Raw genomic sequence first — 16,181 nt, 5'->3', positions numbered from 1 at the left:
TGATTTCCTGGATATCTCTTTGAATCTGTTTCTGTTTTATATTGTTCCTTCAAGGTTTCAGTCTTTTTGCAAGGCTCCTGTATCTTTCTAACTATGTCTTCTTTAGATGTGTTCAGCATTTCTTATTTACCTGGGAGATTATTTCTGATCTGAGTTCTTTTGCAGCTTCATGGAGTTGTTTCTTTACTTGTTTACTTCAGTTGCTGTCATTTTAAAAGTTTCAGATGTATGGCTTACACTTTCTTCTATGTCCATGTCTGCTAGGCTTGTTTGGAATGAACTCGAGGTTTGCGATTGCATTTTGCTCTTTCATTTTGTCAGTTTTCTAATATTCTCCTGGGGCAGCCGAATGCAAAGTCTCAGTTGTTTTCTGGGTTGAGGATGGCTGTCTGTTCTGTAGGAAGTTTCCCCAGTTGAGTAGGGATAGTTAGGCAGGCCTTACCAGGTCCTAGGGGCACGGTTCCCCGAATGGGGGTGTATGCTGGATGGACCTTCAGCACACCCCACACACACCAAAGCTCCCCAGCTGCTTGGGTCACTGGATGGGGCCCTGCCGGGTTCTAAGTGAGGTACTGAGGCTGCACAGCTAGGTAGAGTTCACTGTGCAGGCCTTCGGCTTGCACCACTCAGCACATGGAGGCCCTTCATTATTATAAATGTATTTCTTTTTAAAGTTTGTGATACTTTCTGTATTAACCTCTATTTAGCTTGATGTTAAATCAGTGCTTCTGCTTTGTTTATATTGTGTTATTCTCAACTTCTCTCTGCAGCTTGTAGTTGCCTTTAGTTTTCAAGTGACTTCTTCCTGGCAGCCTGTCTTTGGGTCTTCTTCTTAGTTGGCACGTCTGAGCCATCCGCATTCAGTGCTGCCTTTGGTATGGTAGACATGCACCTCCCTCCTCACTGCTGGCTTCCTGTTTTCCCCTTACACTGTGATCCTTTATAAAAACTTGTTACATTCTTTCATCATTATAGTCCATTTTATTTTTTCTGTTAGCCCTATAGCTTTTCCTCTCTGGTTTATTGTTTTACTGATTGCTTACAGTACATTTGTAACTGATTTTAGTCTACCTTTAAAAAATAGTAAAGCTTCCCTGTAATTTAATTCTCTTCTTACATGTTTCCCATTGTATTCCTTGTGCTAATTTCATAATTCTAATACACTCTGAAGACCATGCATTTTTATTCTTCCCTGAGTACCTTTCAGTCATATGAAGAGACAATCCTTGTATTTACATAGTTACCATATGTGGTGCTCTTCTTCCTTCTGAGAAGACACAAATTTCCATGTGTTGTCACTTTCCTCTTGCCTAAAAAATTTCCATGACATGTTATAACATGGCTGTTGTTACCAAATTCTCCCAATTTTGTCTGAAATATTTTTTTTTGGTCTTCATTTTTAGAAGGGTATTTTCATTACCAACCAAGAGGGAATAGCTATTTTTCAGCAAGTGTCCCTTTTCTTGGGGTATCCAGTGAATCTTTTGTCAGTTTTTATTTTCAACTTTTCTCCTTCACTGGTAGATCATTTTTTTTCAGTTGGCTTTTAAGATTTGTTTCCATTATTACCAGCTTTTAACTTTGACTTAGTTGTGCTTTGGTGTGGTCTTTTTCATATTTTTATACAGCTTTGTGTCTGTTATTAGCTTCTCAAATTTTGAGTTTATAGTTTGTGTCAAATCTGAATAATACTTAGCTATTATTTCTTCAAGTATTCCTATATTCATCTCTTCTTTTTTGAGGAGTATTTCACTTTAACGTATGTTAGACTGCTTTAGATCATGTTACAGATGTTCATTGTTTTTAAACCAGGTTTCATGCTTCATTTTGGGAAGTCTCCATTCCAATAAGTTCTTATTCATTTATAAACACTGAAATTATGTACTTTCTTGTAGAACACAGTGTATTGTTTTGGAATAAAATCAAAGATGTTGTCATCTCCCTAATGGATTAGGAGAGGTGCTGATTATAATAAAATGCTCCTGCTTTCAGGCAGAGTGTTAGAGGGAAGTTCTTTGTGTAAGCTAGAAAAAGCAGTGTGATTTTAAAAGAAATTAATAAAAAGTCACATCATTGCACCATCTCTGTGCATTTATACTATTAGAAAAAGTACTGCCTCTCATGTAAACTATTATCACTTAATACTTACTCTTAAAGAGCAAGTTTACCCTTAAATGCAAGGAACTGCAGGTGAAAGCATCTTCATATTGGTGAATTGTATCAGATTTGTTTTATAAAGTGCTGAAAGAAAGGTTTCTTAAATTTTAACTTCTGATTTCTCTGATGACTCAAGAGGCGCAGTCTAGCATTGATACAAGGTAAGTTCAAGTCTGTACATTTATAGAGTTGGCTCTTACAATTTTAGAATTCCAGTATTTATGGAAAGTCACAAAGAAGCCTCTTTAAATTGTCTACTTTTCTCTAAAAAAACTGTATCAGTTCTGTTCTGTACTAACTGTAATTATGTTCATCTACTTCAGGATGTACTTGACAAGTCAGTGTTTTTAATAAAAACATTAGAATTCAAAAAATTTTAAAATACTAGAGTAAATAAATTTTCAAGAACCATGAAAAATGTTAATAAAACAATTTGAAAATAAAAGGTGTGTATATAGGAAAAAAACTGTATCAAGAGACACACAGTAAACTGAGAAAATTGCATTTTAAATTTCCATAGCTCAGAGGACTAATTTCTTCACTGGAAAGGTAGGGAGTAATTGGACATCAAAATTTAGAATGCACATATTCTTATAGGTAAGAAATGACACATATTCTAAGATACTCATTATAACATTGTTTTGTTTTGTTTTTTTGTTTTTATGAATCATACTCAGGACCTTGCACTTGCCAGGAAGGCACTTAGCTGCTGAGCCATATCCCTGACTCCTAACATTGTTATAATAATAAAATTTTGGAAACACTGTCTTTAAGTAAGTTACAGTACATCCACAAAATATAAAATTATACAATTGTTAAGAATAGAGCAGATGTTGAGTGACTGAGTTTATAAGTGACAAAAGCAAGGTCTAGTGTACTAGGTATGGAATGCTGTCCTTTGTGTAAATATACACATAGGTGCATGCAACTCCACAGGGATTGCACACAAAAAATGGCAGGCTAACAGAAGGCTTAGATGATTAGAAGTAGGGAGAGGTTAGGCACAGATCAGAAGGGTAGTATATATACTGTTAGTATGTCTTCCAAATTTTGTCACATGAGAGTTTTAGAACCTTTTAAACAATTTTTTTGTGGTGCTGGGGATTAAACCAGGGTCCTTGCACTGAGCTACATCCCCTAGCCCCTCTTCCCTTCTTTTGCATTTAACACTGGGTCCCTCTACGTTGTCCAGGCCAGACTCAAAATTGTGATCTCCTCCTGCCTCAGTTACTCATGGTTCTGAGATTACAATTGTGCATCACCACACCTAACTTGAACAGTTATTAACGTAAAATATTTTTATAGGGATGAAAATGAACCTGCCCAAATAGAAGACTCAAGTGCTGTTAAACCTAATGGTTGGCTTGATAATGAACCAAAATTTATCCCAAATCCTGACTCTGAAAAACCTAGTGACTGGTAAGCATTCTTCACCTTCAAATATCATTATTTCTTCTTTTTTTGTGGCTAGCTTAAATGACCAGTGGGAGAGACTTGTGGTTACATTTGTTTTATTATGGTATATTAAGGAATGAAGACATGGATGGAGAATGGGAGGCACCTTATATTCCTAATCCAGCCTGTCGGATTGGATGTGGCGAGTGGAAACCTCCTATGATCAATAATCCAAAATACAGAGGACTATGGAGCCCACCAATGATCAATAATCCTAACTACCAGGTAATAACCAGTTGTTCCAAGTCTACTAAGGTTTAAAAATGTGCCTTTTTATCGTATACATCTAATTATCAGTAACATTATGTTACCTTTTAGATGCTTGGTTCAGAATTCCATGGAGTCAAAGAAAATAGACCTCACCTAATTTAAATTTAAAAAGTATTGTTTTATTCTAGGATAATAAAATTAAGAGCTGAAGATAAATCACCTTATACCATATTCTTCTCTGGTGATGCTCATGTGGAATGAAATTGGATTGGGGAAAGGTGATATATTGACTTTATTGAGCCTATTATAATAAATGTTCACATTCCTTTAATTCATGTGATAGTTAAGTAGCTCTACGGGAAAGCCCTCCAACCCAGTAGTGCAGCTCAGTAATGAGAACACCGAGGACTCCACAGCTCAGTCTCTTTATTTTACATAGTGTTAAAGCAGTTATTCTGCACACAGGTACCAGACCAGCACTGAGATTTTCACCGAAGCCATAGATATTCTCACCTGAAAATGCACAAACACATACACTGTACATGCACAATTTCAAGTACAAGTCTCTTGGTCAAGTTCACAGTTAAGTGCACTAACAGGTACCCAGAATTCTTTCTCCTGAAAGGCTTGCAGACAGCTGTTGTCTGGACCAGGTATGGCGAACCTTTTAGAGCCTTCAGTGATAACAAACAGCCTGCTGTGGCACATGTGCCACCAGCCCTGATCTGGACTAATAATCTCCGAAGTGCTGACAGAAGAGACAGCTATTCTGTTGTTTGTAAGGTAGCATCTGTGAACATAGTTTGCAGTTCAATCAAAATAAGATTTGCTAAGTAAAATGTACTGACACTCATCAGTATTACAGGATATGTTTTATGTTCAATTGTCAGATTTTACCAACTTCTCCAAAGTTCAGAATCTCAAATTTTCTTCTTTTTCTTCCAAATAATTAAAATATATATTTTTAAAATACCACGTTTAATCCTTATTGACTAAATACTCCATCTTCAAAACCATTGACCCATTAATTTATTACTAAGATAATAAACATTTCCATAATACCATGTAGCTTGGTGCTAAAGCAAAATATTGACCAAGTTTTTAAAAGTTGAAGCAATAATACTCTGAAGATATCATGTATATAGTATTCATTGTTACGTAAAAAACAGCAAATTGTTTTTACTTAAAAGAGAACTACAGTGTATGCAAAAGATGAAATCTGGACAAAAGAAAAATATCGATATAAATGTACTACAACACATAATCCTGTCATACAGTGCCTGACTAATTGCTGGCATTAATGCAAAATCTGAAATATGTGCAGAACGACAGCTTTCCAAAGAGGCTAAAGTAATATGGCTAATATGCTCGCATTGCTCTACCTAGAGCTCTTAGGGCCACAGATGAATAGGCATACAGTACTTAGCAAACACCGGCATTTATATATAGTATCTGGAATATTCTCCAACTTAATTTCTACTCAGAAGTTTTAGAGATCATATTAACTTGAAATTATTAACATCCTGGAGACTAAAATATTGTGTAGACTTTGGAAATCCTTTACTGTACCTAGAAGTTGTGTGTACTCTTCTTTTTTTGGTTTGTTTTTTGTTTTTACTCCTAGCCTTACTCAACCTGGCCAGAAGGTCAGTCTTCCTTATCTTCTTTCCTATTCTTCTTCAAAAAATTATTTTTCCTTCTCCAAAGACAGTATCAGATATAGTCTGATCGTTTATTTATGTCCTGGGGACTTTTAACACAAATCTTTGTGTTTTTAGAAGTTTAGGAATAGTTTGGTGATTAAAGGTATTATGTTATTAAAGTATGTTCTACTATAGAGTTTTGTTTTAGAAATAAATATAAGAAAGAAATTAGATCAAGAGAGTTCAGAATGTAAATTTTACATGCTTGCCAGGTAGGTGCGTATGCCACTGAGCTAAATCTCCAGCCCCTATGTACCTTATATTTTAGCATTATTAAAATTTAGAGTGTTTAAAATATGAGCAGACATAGTTTGAATGTATCTACATTTTTATATCAAAAGTTCCTATATTATTCATTTAATTCTCTAGTTTTATTGTTGTAATTATTCATTGATATTTTCTAACATTATGTATACATTGAGTTGCATAGTCTAGTTGTTCACTATAGTGTTTCTTCAAAGTATGTACCATAAAATGTTTCTTTTGGTAATGGTTTTGTGTAATGTATATCTTTCTCATTACACTTTAAACCCTATAATACAGAAACAGTGTGTGTCTTGATTGACTTGGGTCCCTGGGATCTAGCACAGAATAGATACATGTGACAGTGGAGTCAGTTAGTGAGTGAGCTATTGAATTAATTCTACCTGATTGATAGGGTAGCCATTTAAAGATCTCATGGGACTTTCATGAGTAATTGTTTTAAGGTTCCTGTGATTGATTAATGATGCCTGTCATGCAGGAGGGGTTCTATTTTTGCAATATAATGATCTTTCTGAATTAGGCAACTTTAACAATATCTTGACCCAGATACTTTCACTAAGTCTAAAAATTTGCCTGAAATAATCAGTTGTGAAATTTCCTTAAGTTTCTATGTGTTGGATTTTCACTTTGCTTTTTTTGCAGTTAAAAGTATTACTCATAGAGAATGCATGAACAGAAAAAGAATAAACAAGAGTTTTCCCAATGCATTATTAATGAATTAATATCATTTATATTTTTGTTATCTGCTTCTGATTACTAGTTTCTTTGACAGCGGCTACTTTTTGATCAGCATTTCAATGAATTTGTTTTATTTGAAAATGTCTTCAATTATTGTTTTTTTCAGGGAATCTGGAGTCCTCAAAAAATTCCTAACCCAGATTATTTTGAAGATGAGCATCCATTTCTTCTGACTTCTTTTTGTGCCCTTGGTTTAGAGCTTTGGTCTATGTCCTCTGACATCTACTTTGATAATTTTATTATCTGTTCAGAAAAAGAAGTAGCCGATCGCTGGGCTGAAGACAGCTGGAGATTTAAAGTACTGGTTGCAAATGCTAACGAGGTATGGTAGTGATCACAGTGGTAGCAGTGTAACCGGGTAGACTAATGTTAGGGCTTGGTTCTGTGACCCATTACAGGTTATTGAAATGGGCCTGTTAATGGTAAGTATGCAATAATTACTAAATGCCAGGGAAATACACTTGAATAAGTATGTGGACAGGCTATTTCGCTTTTCTGTATTATGATTCTTAATTTAGAACATATAATGAACTATGCATAGATATGTCCACTGATATTCATTAAATTGTTACAGCTTTAATGAGATTTAATGCCTTTAAATTATAGAAACGAAACTTCTTAGTGTCTTTGTCATGTTACCAACCGAAGGCCTAAGTGGTAGCAATAATGTATACTCATTTTAAGTACTTTTCATTTAAGAGAAATGCAAAGAATTACATTATTAAATTGTGTTCCAGTTTTTTCCCCATATTTTTAGACTGTTTAGAAAAGACGAGGCTCAGTATTTCAACACGGTGCATCATTAAAATCAGTTAACTCTAAAGAAAAATTCGTACCTTCTATTTGGTTTCTGTAGACAGTTACAACAACCATCAGAAGAGTAGGTAAAAATGAATCTTTTGGTAGCCTTGTATTTTATTTTCTAATTTTATTTTAAAGAGGATAAAATTAAATAGAACAAAACGGGACATAAGAAAACAATGTAGAAGACACAGATTTTAAAGTAAGACAACCAGAGTTCTTCACTATCTATCATACTGTCTCTTGTTTTCTTCCAAATAATTGTCCATATCTTCACATATAGTGAATTCATATAAAACAACATAGTATAAAACTGATCCAAACAGGATGATGAAGGCATTTTAGGTCTTCAAGACCAGACAATAAGTCAACAATGGCTGCAATAATGTCTCATTCTCTTCAAAGTGGCTGTCCATACCTTTACATATGTTGAAATTAAACAACAACAACAACAAAAAAAAAAAACCAGACTAAAATCACTCTGAACAAAGACTAATAATATTGCTGGATTTCATATCATGATGCTATGGAATCAGCACTGGGTACCTTAGTGTGTCTTTTTCTTCAAAGTAGTTCTTCATTTTATTGTGCATCATATAAACAGTTCTCATAAACTGTGTAGAAGTTCTACTCATGCATGAGTCTCTACATGTATATCTATCTTTTCTGTATTAGAGGGAAAAACAAAACAAGACAAAACAAATTCCTATAAAAACATGAAATGAAAAAGTCATATAAAACCAAAGTACAAGGTGATCTACAATGGTAACTATGATGTCTCTTGTTACCTTCAATAGAATTGTCTATCATCAGGCATAGTATAATTGAACATAGCAGTACCTAATAATATTAATAAAAACAAAACATTGGAGACATTATAAGACTTCAGAAGCAGGTAATAGTCAAGCCAGAGTGGGTATCCTAGTGAATCTTGTCATCTGCAGAGTATTTGCTTATACTGTCAGACTTGATACTATCAATCATAACAGATTCGAATAAAATCAATCAATACAAAGCAGTGATCTAACAAACCAGATTCAAGTAAGATCAGTCATAATAAGACAGTGTAAGTAATACAGGGCCTCAGATTAAGTTAATAAGAAATTAAGTATGGTTGCATACTACATCCTACTGTTTTTGGAATAGGTGCCTGTGTCCTCAAGTCTAGTAGAAGTAGACTGAAACAGAATATAACCAAACTAAACAGAGTGATAAGAACTAAGTGGATTTTAAATCCTGATACACTATTAACAATGTCCTCTGCCTTCTTTTTTTAGACGATTCCTCCTCTTTCACTTTCACAGGGTACATTTTGGGTCCCACTAACTCCTTTAGTTTTTAGATGGGAGGGCAACCTGCTATTTACTAAGTGGTTCTGAACCTTTTTACCCCTGGGCTTAATCTTAACTTGTATTCCTTTACCTACAAAAGCCTCCAGGTTTTCCTTTATTATAGCTGAGTACTTCTCTACTGCACATAAGTATCCTGTCTTTTCAATCTCTCTGCAGCTGCCGGACGAGCTGTCCCTATTTCTCTCTGGTTTCCCATAACATAGAGCATTGTTTTCTCATATTTGACTTTTGATCCATAAACCCTCTTTCAGGTTAATTATATTTCCTATTTATAGCATCTTGATAGACCCTATCTCCTGATCTACTCTGCCTATATTTCTTTTTGTTAGTGTATCAAGACCATCTATGTTAGAGATTATAGCCAGCCTTCTCTGCCTCATCTCTGCTGTGCTATTTTTCTGCCATTGGTTGTCTACTTTTCTCCTTCATTCCACTGTCTGCCCCATTTATTGAGGACTCTGTTCCTGAAATCCTGATGGTTTTTTTTCTCTCTCTTTAGAATGTCCTTCAGTATTTTTTGTAGGGTTGGATTAGTGGTCACAAACTCCCCCAGTTCCTCTTTGTTATGGAAGCATCTTGTTTCTCCATTAATTTTGAGAGGCGGTTTTTCAGGGTACATCAATCTGGGTTGGAGGTTATTTTCTTTCAGGGCTTAAAATACTTCGCTCCAAACTTTTCTTGATTTGATGATTTGTGTCAAGAAGTCTGTCATGATTTTGATGGGCTTTCCTTTATAGGTGATCTGTTTCTTTTCTCTGATGGCTTTTAATATTCTTTTCTTGTGATGAATTTCTGGAATCTTGATTATTATATGTCTGGGCATAGCTCTGTTTTGGTTGTAGGTGGCTGAAGTTCTGTGTGCCTTATACATCTGAATATCATTTCTTTTTCCTATGCTTGGGAAGTTTTCCTTAATTATTTCTGTGAATAGCCTTTGTGTTTACCCCTACTTCTTCACTCATATTTTTTATTCTTGAGTTATAATCTTCTTATCATCTTCTAGCCTTTGAATTGTTACTGCCCATTTCCTTGTTATTTTAAAGAGATCTTTCCATTTGCATTAACACATTGCAAGCCTATCTTCAAGTTTTGTTAATATATCTCTAGTTTCTTTCAGGCAGTTATTTTCAGCTTTCAACGGAGTTTTTAATTTCATGGTAATCTCTTTAAATCTGTTTCATGTATTCTAAGGTTTTTTTATATTCTTCATCAAAGGTCTCTCTTTTTTTCTGTGTTCTTCCATTCTTCTGTCTGTGTCTTCTTGAGAGGTGCTTAGAATTTCTTTTATTAATCTTCTTATATCTTGCTTGTATCAGTATTTCAGTTTTGAGCTCATCTATGATGTCACGAAGATACTTACTTATGTCCACTGATGCCATGTCCAATATTGCATGTTTGCTGCTCTGTCTCTTCTGTGTTTACCTCTCCTGGCCTCATGTGCCTTGGATTGGCTGGAGGCTTTTTCTTATTTCTTTCTCTTGTCATGTTTCTTATTTCTTCCATACAGGTTTATGGTGGAGGTCCCAGCCCCTTGCCTATTGGTTATGGTTCTTCTGAAGCACACTGGCTAGGGATTGCTGCCCTCTCCAGTTTGCTGTTAATCCCTGAGGTACAAGCAGGGGCTGTGTAGGTTGGCCCCTCCCCTCTGAGCCAGTCAGCCAGCAGGGAGCCCTTATTACATTAGTATGTGCCACGTGGACAGAACCAGTTTGGGACAACTTTGGGGACAATTTCATCCCTGGCTATTGGGTCCTGGGCAGGGGTGTGACCTAGCCCAATTATATCCCACCAATCTGCTCTGGGCAGGGAGCAGCCAACTGAAGGCACTGCCATCCCTTGTTCAGGCCTGTCCTGCCCAATACCAATATGTCATCTGGTCAGCCACTCCCCTCCCGTGGGGGAGGGCAAATTCTGCACACTCACCATGGGTTAGTGCAGGCCTCCATGTCGGCTCTGTTCTCCCTTGGGCTTGATAACCCCCAGCTTCAGCGTGACTGTGACTCCAGCGAGAGCACCTCGATCATGGGTCCCATGGGCTCAGGTGAGAGCGCCACAATCACGAGTTGGGCCAGCACCGCTGGGTCCAGCCTTCTGTCTATGTTTTTCTTTTCTTCTTCTTTTTTTTTTTTCCTTAGTTCTCCCTGGGTCACGAGAATCCCTCTCCTTTCGACCAGGCTTCTCCATAGCATCTGAGCTGTTTCTCTCAGAGAGGTTCTGCACCTTGTTCCTTACCCATCTGCCATCTTCAATCAGCATTTTATTTTAATAAGAGAAATAGTTTCCTCACTGAAGTTCATATGTGAAAAGAAAAATCACAGTCTTAGGTGTGATTTTATTAGTAGCTTCTTTATAGAATGAATTATCAAAGAGTTGCATGCTTCTCGAACCAGCTAATCTATCTATAAAAAGTAGTTATATTCTGGGAGCTAACAAAAAAAGTGCCATTGTTCTAGCTGATAAGCTAGGTGTTTTGACCTTTATAGTAATATCCCTTGTATTGCAAAGTCTCACTGAGTGATGTGTGGTGATAATTAAAGTCTCCTTTATAAAGTAGAAGGTGGGAAAATAAAAGATTTCTTTGATTACAATTCCGTCAACTCTAATGTGAAATGTCTAGGTAAAGTGCACCGTTCTGGTGAACTGTTCTTCCAGTGGGGAGCTGTGAAACACAAGTCACATCTGTGTGCTTGCTTTTCCTGCAGCCTGGTGTATTTAAGCAGTTAATGACAGCTGCTGAAGAGCACTCGTGGCTTTGGCTCATTTTCGTTGTGGGTGCAGTGGTATTAATTCTTCTAGTAATATTAATTACGTCATTTTGTTGGCCAAGAAAAGTAAAGGTAAAAGAACTTCCTTCGACTTTCTTTTTCAGATTTGTTAATTTTGAGTTCTGTGATTGAACAAGTGATTCTTAAAAATGTTAAAGTAAATTTTCTATAATTTTTACTGATAGTTGACTGAATGTTATTATTAAAAAAAAACATTTTTAAACAGTGTTTTGCTTTCAGTAAAAATAGCTTATGTTAAATTACTGCAGAAAAAATATGAAGACACAGAGTACAAAAAACAGGCCTTATGTAAACTACAAACAAAGGGAGCTCTGGAGCAAGAAGTTAAGGAAGAAAAGGCAGCCCTGGAGAAGCCAGTGGAGTTGGAGGGAAAAACCAAACAAAGTGATGGTGAAATTCCTGACAAAGGTGGTGTGATGTTATGACTTAGGGTTTGTTTATGAATATATGACTGTGGCGGTGAGGAGGAGGGTCGTCGTCTCTCCAGGTCACAGTCACTCATTTCGGGTGAAAGATTCAAACAGCAGTCAGTTGCTTTGGAGCCGTTATAGCTGGGTGCAAGGACATTTCTTCCCTCTTGAGAATAAAGACGGTGAAATGTAAGGTATATGTTTGGCCTTTGTGGGAGAAGAGGAGGTAGAAGGCAAGTGGTTACAGCAATAAAACCATTATTAGCTCTTCTTCCGATGGCTACTGTTTATTAGACAATTTGTCATATAAAATAGTTTCTGGGGGTATAAGGTAAATACTGTGTCCCCTCCCATGTGTAGAGCTTTTGAAGCTTTATATCTGAGCGGCTGAGGTTATTTGGTGGCTCTCAGTTGAGACCTCCTTATGCATATCTAGGTAGAAATGAGAAAGTTAATGTACCAAGTGTCCTAAGCCGATTCCAGAGTAAGCAGCAGATGATGTAACAACTAATGGCTTGAAGTGTTGTTTTTAACTTAGTAGTTGACGTAACAGTGGACTTAAAGTCTAGGCTTCTTTTTAATTTTTATTTTATTGTTTTTGAGACAGGGTCTTGCTATGTAGTTATGCAGGCCTAACCCTAAGGCTGGCTACAGACTTGAAGTGATTCTCCTGCCTCAGTCTCCTGAGTGCTGGGAAGACAGATATATGCCACTGTGCCCGGCCTAGGCCCTTCTTTTAAAAACTACACGCTTATATTTATAATGCATTCCAGTTCACACACACACTTTGAAATAACTAGCTGTTGTACTTGATTATAAAGTGTGTGTGTTTGTTGTGTGTCTGTGTGTGGATTTAAAACTCATTATAGGGCTACAGATCTAGCTCAGTGACACAAGCACCTGCCTGGCAAGCCCAAGGTCCTGACTTTGATGCCCAGTACCAAAAAAAGTAAAACACAATGAAATAAAACTCTTTACATTGTAAGTTCTCAGTCTTTATAAGCACATTGGAGTTTTGATCAGCCTTAGAGGTGGTTTATGTAGTGCTCTTACTGGAATAGTTCAGTATCAGAAAGGCCCTACTGTGTAAAGCATGCCTGCATATCCACGTTGTCTGATTGTGCTCCTGGAAACACATAGGGGAGGTAGAGGTGACTGTTGACCTCCCTTTCCCCTTCCCTTTCCCCAAACTAAGTTTGCTTTGACTTTGTGTAGTTTTTACCATATATAGTTTCCAGGGTCTCGGCTTTATATAGTTCTGAGAGAAAATGTTTTGATACAGTGGTGGAGACAAAGTTGGAGGTTTGTTTAAATGGAATCCATAAGAGTTGGTAAATGAAAAAAACAATTGGTGATTAGTGCGCTCAAAGTTACAGACACGCAGCATACTGAAGGCTACAGAAATCACCAAAAACAGAGGGGAGCAATCCTAAGGCAAGAGCACAAGAATGATAGTAGTTCTTTGGTTTTCATATTGCATACAGGACTCTATAAACTCATCCCTTGCCTCAAGTGAGATGATTTAATTATAAAAAGTGTCAAAATAACGAGTTTTTACAATTTTTAAAATTTTGAAACTCAGAAATTGATTTTAAATTTTCAAATCAAATAAATCCCCTTAATTATATTTTGTCAGTAGCAAAATTCTCATTCATTGAGTTTTGTCTTTAATAAACTCTGTGTTCTAGAAGAGGAAAGTGGACCTGAGCGGAAGAGTGAAGAAGAAGAAGAAGAAGAAGAAGAAGAAGAAGTAGTTGAAGTCATAGGAGTGCACGAAGAGGGGAATAAATCAAATAAGTCCGGATCGGAGGATGAGGTGAGCAGGTTTCTGTGAGTGATTGTTACTCATAAAACATTATTCAATAAAAGCACTTTGTTTTTGAGAGATTTTTTACTATACTTCTGCAAGCTCTCATAAGAGCCTCCATATTGTTTTTAAAACGTTTCCATAAAGAAGGCAAAAAGACTAGCATATATCTTAGTGCCCAATAAGACAATGATTTACTAAATGTAAATATAGAACCAGGTCTAGAAAAACTGACGTTAGAAAGTATAACACAGATCATTTCAACATTTAAAATAAAATATTCATGACAAGATAATTTTGTATAGCTTTTGTTAAAACATTGTCTCAATACTTCGGTGTCAGGTTTTGAAATGTTTCATTCATGAGTAAAGGAGTACTGTCTTCCTGATAATAGTGTTTTTCTCAAATCTCTAAGGAATGAGAACTGTTTTCTACTTTCAGATGTCACCTCTTTTTGTATTCTGATAGACAACGGCCCTTTTTCTTTAGCCTGGCTAATAGAATCAGAAATCATGTAGTGTGTAATTGACCTAGTGTGTAACTGAGGACCAGAGCTGTTTTACCAAGTGTAAATCAAAACGCTAAGGCCTTTATGAGCTGCTCTTACTCAGAAATTTGCAGCCTACCGGGCTGCTCATGTAGGGAGGGTCAGCGCTAGCCAGACTCCTGTGTCGATATATAGTTTATATCTATTTTAAGAGCTGTGTTTAAACGTTCTCTCAGTATATATATATATATATATATATATATATATATATATACATACATACATACATACATACATACATACACACACACACACACCCCGTTACTGGTCTTCACTCCCTGGAAGTTTTCAAAAGAATGTAGCAGGGGGTATTTTTTAGGATAAATACCCATATCCCATTTTTTTAGGATAAATACCCATATTTGGAGCCAGGTCCAAATCATTTCTCCCAGAGGAGCTTTTTAGTCATTGTTTCAGCCATATGTTCTTAATATATGATACTTTCTGTCATTTACCTGAATGCCTCTGGCTATGTTTATTTCACAGAACACTTTATATATTTCTAAAAATACCTTAATTCTTTCCAGTCTGTTAGTCTTCTTACATATATTTGTCAAAAAGTCAAATTTTGTGTAGTATAACCTTTACAAGTAATAATGACTTTTATATAATAGCATCTAACATCTTCATTAACATTCTGGAAGGACAATAATTAAAGAAAAAAAAATCTCAAAACATAAATTTGGTATTTCCTTTTCCGTTCCCCTCTTCTAATTGTTCTGGAGGTATTGTGCATCAGAAGTTCTGAAAAGGTCTATAAAGCCAGCTCACCAATTTTTTACAGAAATAATGTGATGAGTAGTCAGTGTTTATTATTTTATAATGAATATATCACATAGCCATTAAATATGATGGTGAAACCAAGTTCTAAGCCTTCAACAAAATGATAAATGACATTGTGAACATGTTCTTTATGAATGCTTACTTGATAAAGATGGTTAGTCTGAAAGTGTAATCATGCCAATTATGAGCAAATGAACATACATTAATATATATATATATATATTAGACCAGTTACATGAAAGGACATGCATAAGATAGCATTTGATCATTAAAATGTGTATTTTAGAGAATAATAACTATCGTGTACTGTCACTTCCATAATAATTATTTTTTCTAGATGAAAGAAACAGATGAAAGCACAGGATCCGGAGATGGACCAATCAAATCACTACGCAAAAGAAAAGTACGAAAGGACTGAACTGTATCGAAGCATTTCAGTTCCTGAGAGATATACTTGGCATTTTAAAGTCTCCGTGCCAGAATTAACCTGGAATCAGTCTATACATCCTGTTAATAAATATCTAGCAATGTTAGTCTTTCAGATATTATTCTTTCTTTTCAGGGGAAAAAACAACTTTGAAGTTACATCATCTTTGAATTTGGAATTTTTAAAACGTGGGAAATTACATATCAGATTTGTGAGATTGATATTATTAGACATTACAATTTTAATAGTTTGAAGACAGTTTTGGTTTGTACCAAGCAAAATGGTATGTAACAACCTCACTGCTTTTGGAAAAGTCTGTTATTGGAATTCCCACTAAAATGGCTAAAACAAGATAAGTGGTAGTTTTGTAATAAAAATGAGAGTGTGTCCTGTTGCACAGAGCTAACTGCAATAAACTTTCTTATCGTTGCTTATATCAGCAATTGAAAGTGTTGTATGTGACCCAGTTTATGTCAAGTTAAAATGATGGTCAAATTCAATTATAGATTGTTTTAAAGAGGTGATTTGGTGACCAACATTAGTAAAATGTCTGTCACTTACAGACATACTGAGTGATATTGCACAGTATTTTACACTGGATTACAAAGATAATAGATTTATGGTGTAGAGATTTTCTCTGAGCTTTTATAATTGTTTCACTCCAGAGTAGCTTACCCCATTCACAAAATTCTTGTGCATTCATGGCTCTTGAAAATGAAATTTACGTTTTACTGTTTAATT

The 16,181-nt window shown here is 35.7% G+C and overlaps 1 protein-coding gene across 4 annotated transcripts in view; it reads left to right on the top strand.

Moving 5' to 3' along the window:
- Clgn (calmegin) overlaps positions 1–15,883 on the top strand; it is a 41,000-nt gene extending 25,117 nt beyond the window's left edge. For all 4 annotated transcript variants that reach the window (XM_063260798.1, XM_063260797.1, XM_063260796.1 and 1 more), the window contains exons 9-15: positions 3,463–3,576; positions 3,687–3,837; positions 6,634–6,849; positions 11,383–11,517; positions 11,715–11,874; positions 13,565–13,692; positions 15,351–15,883. In XM_063260798.1, coding sequence (XP_063116868.1) covers positions 3,463–3,576; positions 3,687–3,837; positions 6,634–6,849; positions 11,383–11,517; positions 11,715–11,874; positions 13,565–13,692; positions 15,351–15,431 — 985 coding nt within the window. In that variant the 3' untranslated portion in view covers positions 15,432–15,883. The remainder of the gene's footprint in view (positions 1–3,462; positions 3,577–3,686; positions 3,838–6,633; positions 6,850–11,382; positions 11,518–11,714; positions 11,875–13,564; positions 13,693–15,350) is intronic.
- Positions 15,884–16,181: the final 298 nt, after the last annotated feature.

This window comes from Cavia porcellus, unplaced genomic scaffold (genome assembly GCF_034190915.1).
Source record: "Cavia porcellus strain 051 isolate PalLab524CR breed Dunkin Hartley unplaced genomic scaffold, mCavPor4.1 scaffold_14, whole genome shotgun sequence".
NCBI classification, from domain to species: Eukaryota; Metazoa; Chordata; class Mammalia; order Rodentia; family Caviidae; genus Cavia; species Cavia porcellus.
Note: the sequence above shows the minus strand (reverse complement) of the source record. Positions and strands in the feature narration are given on the sequence as shown.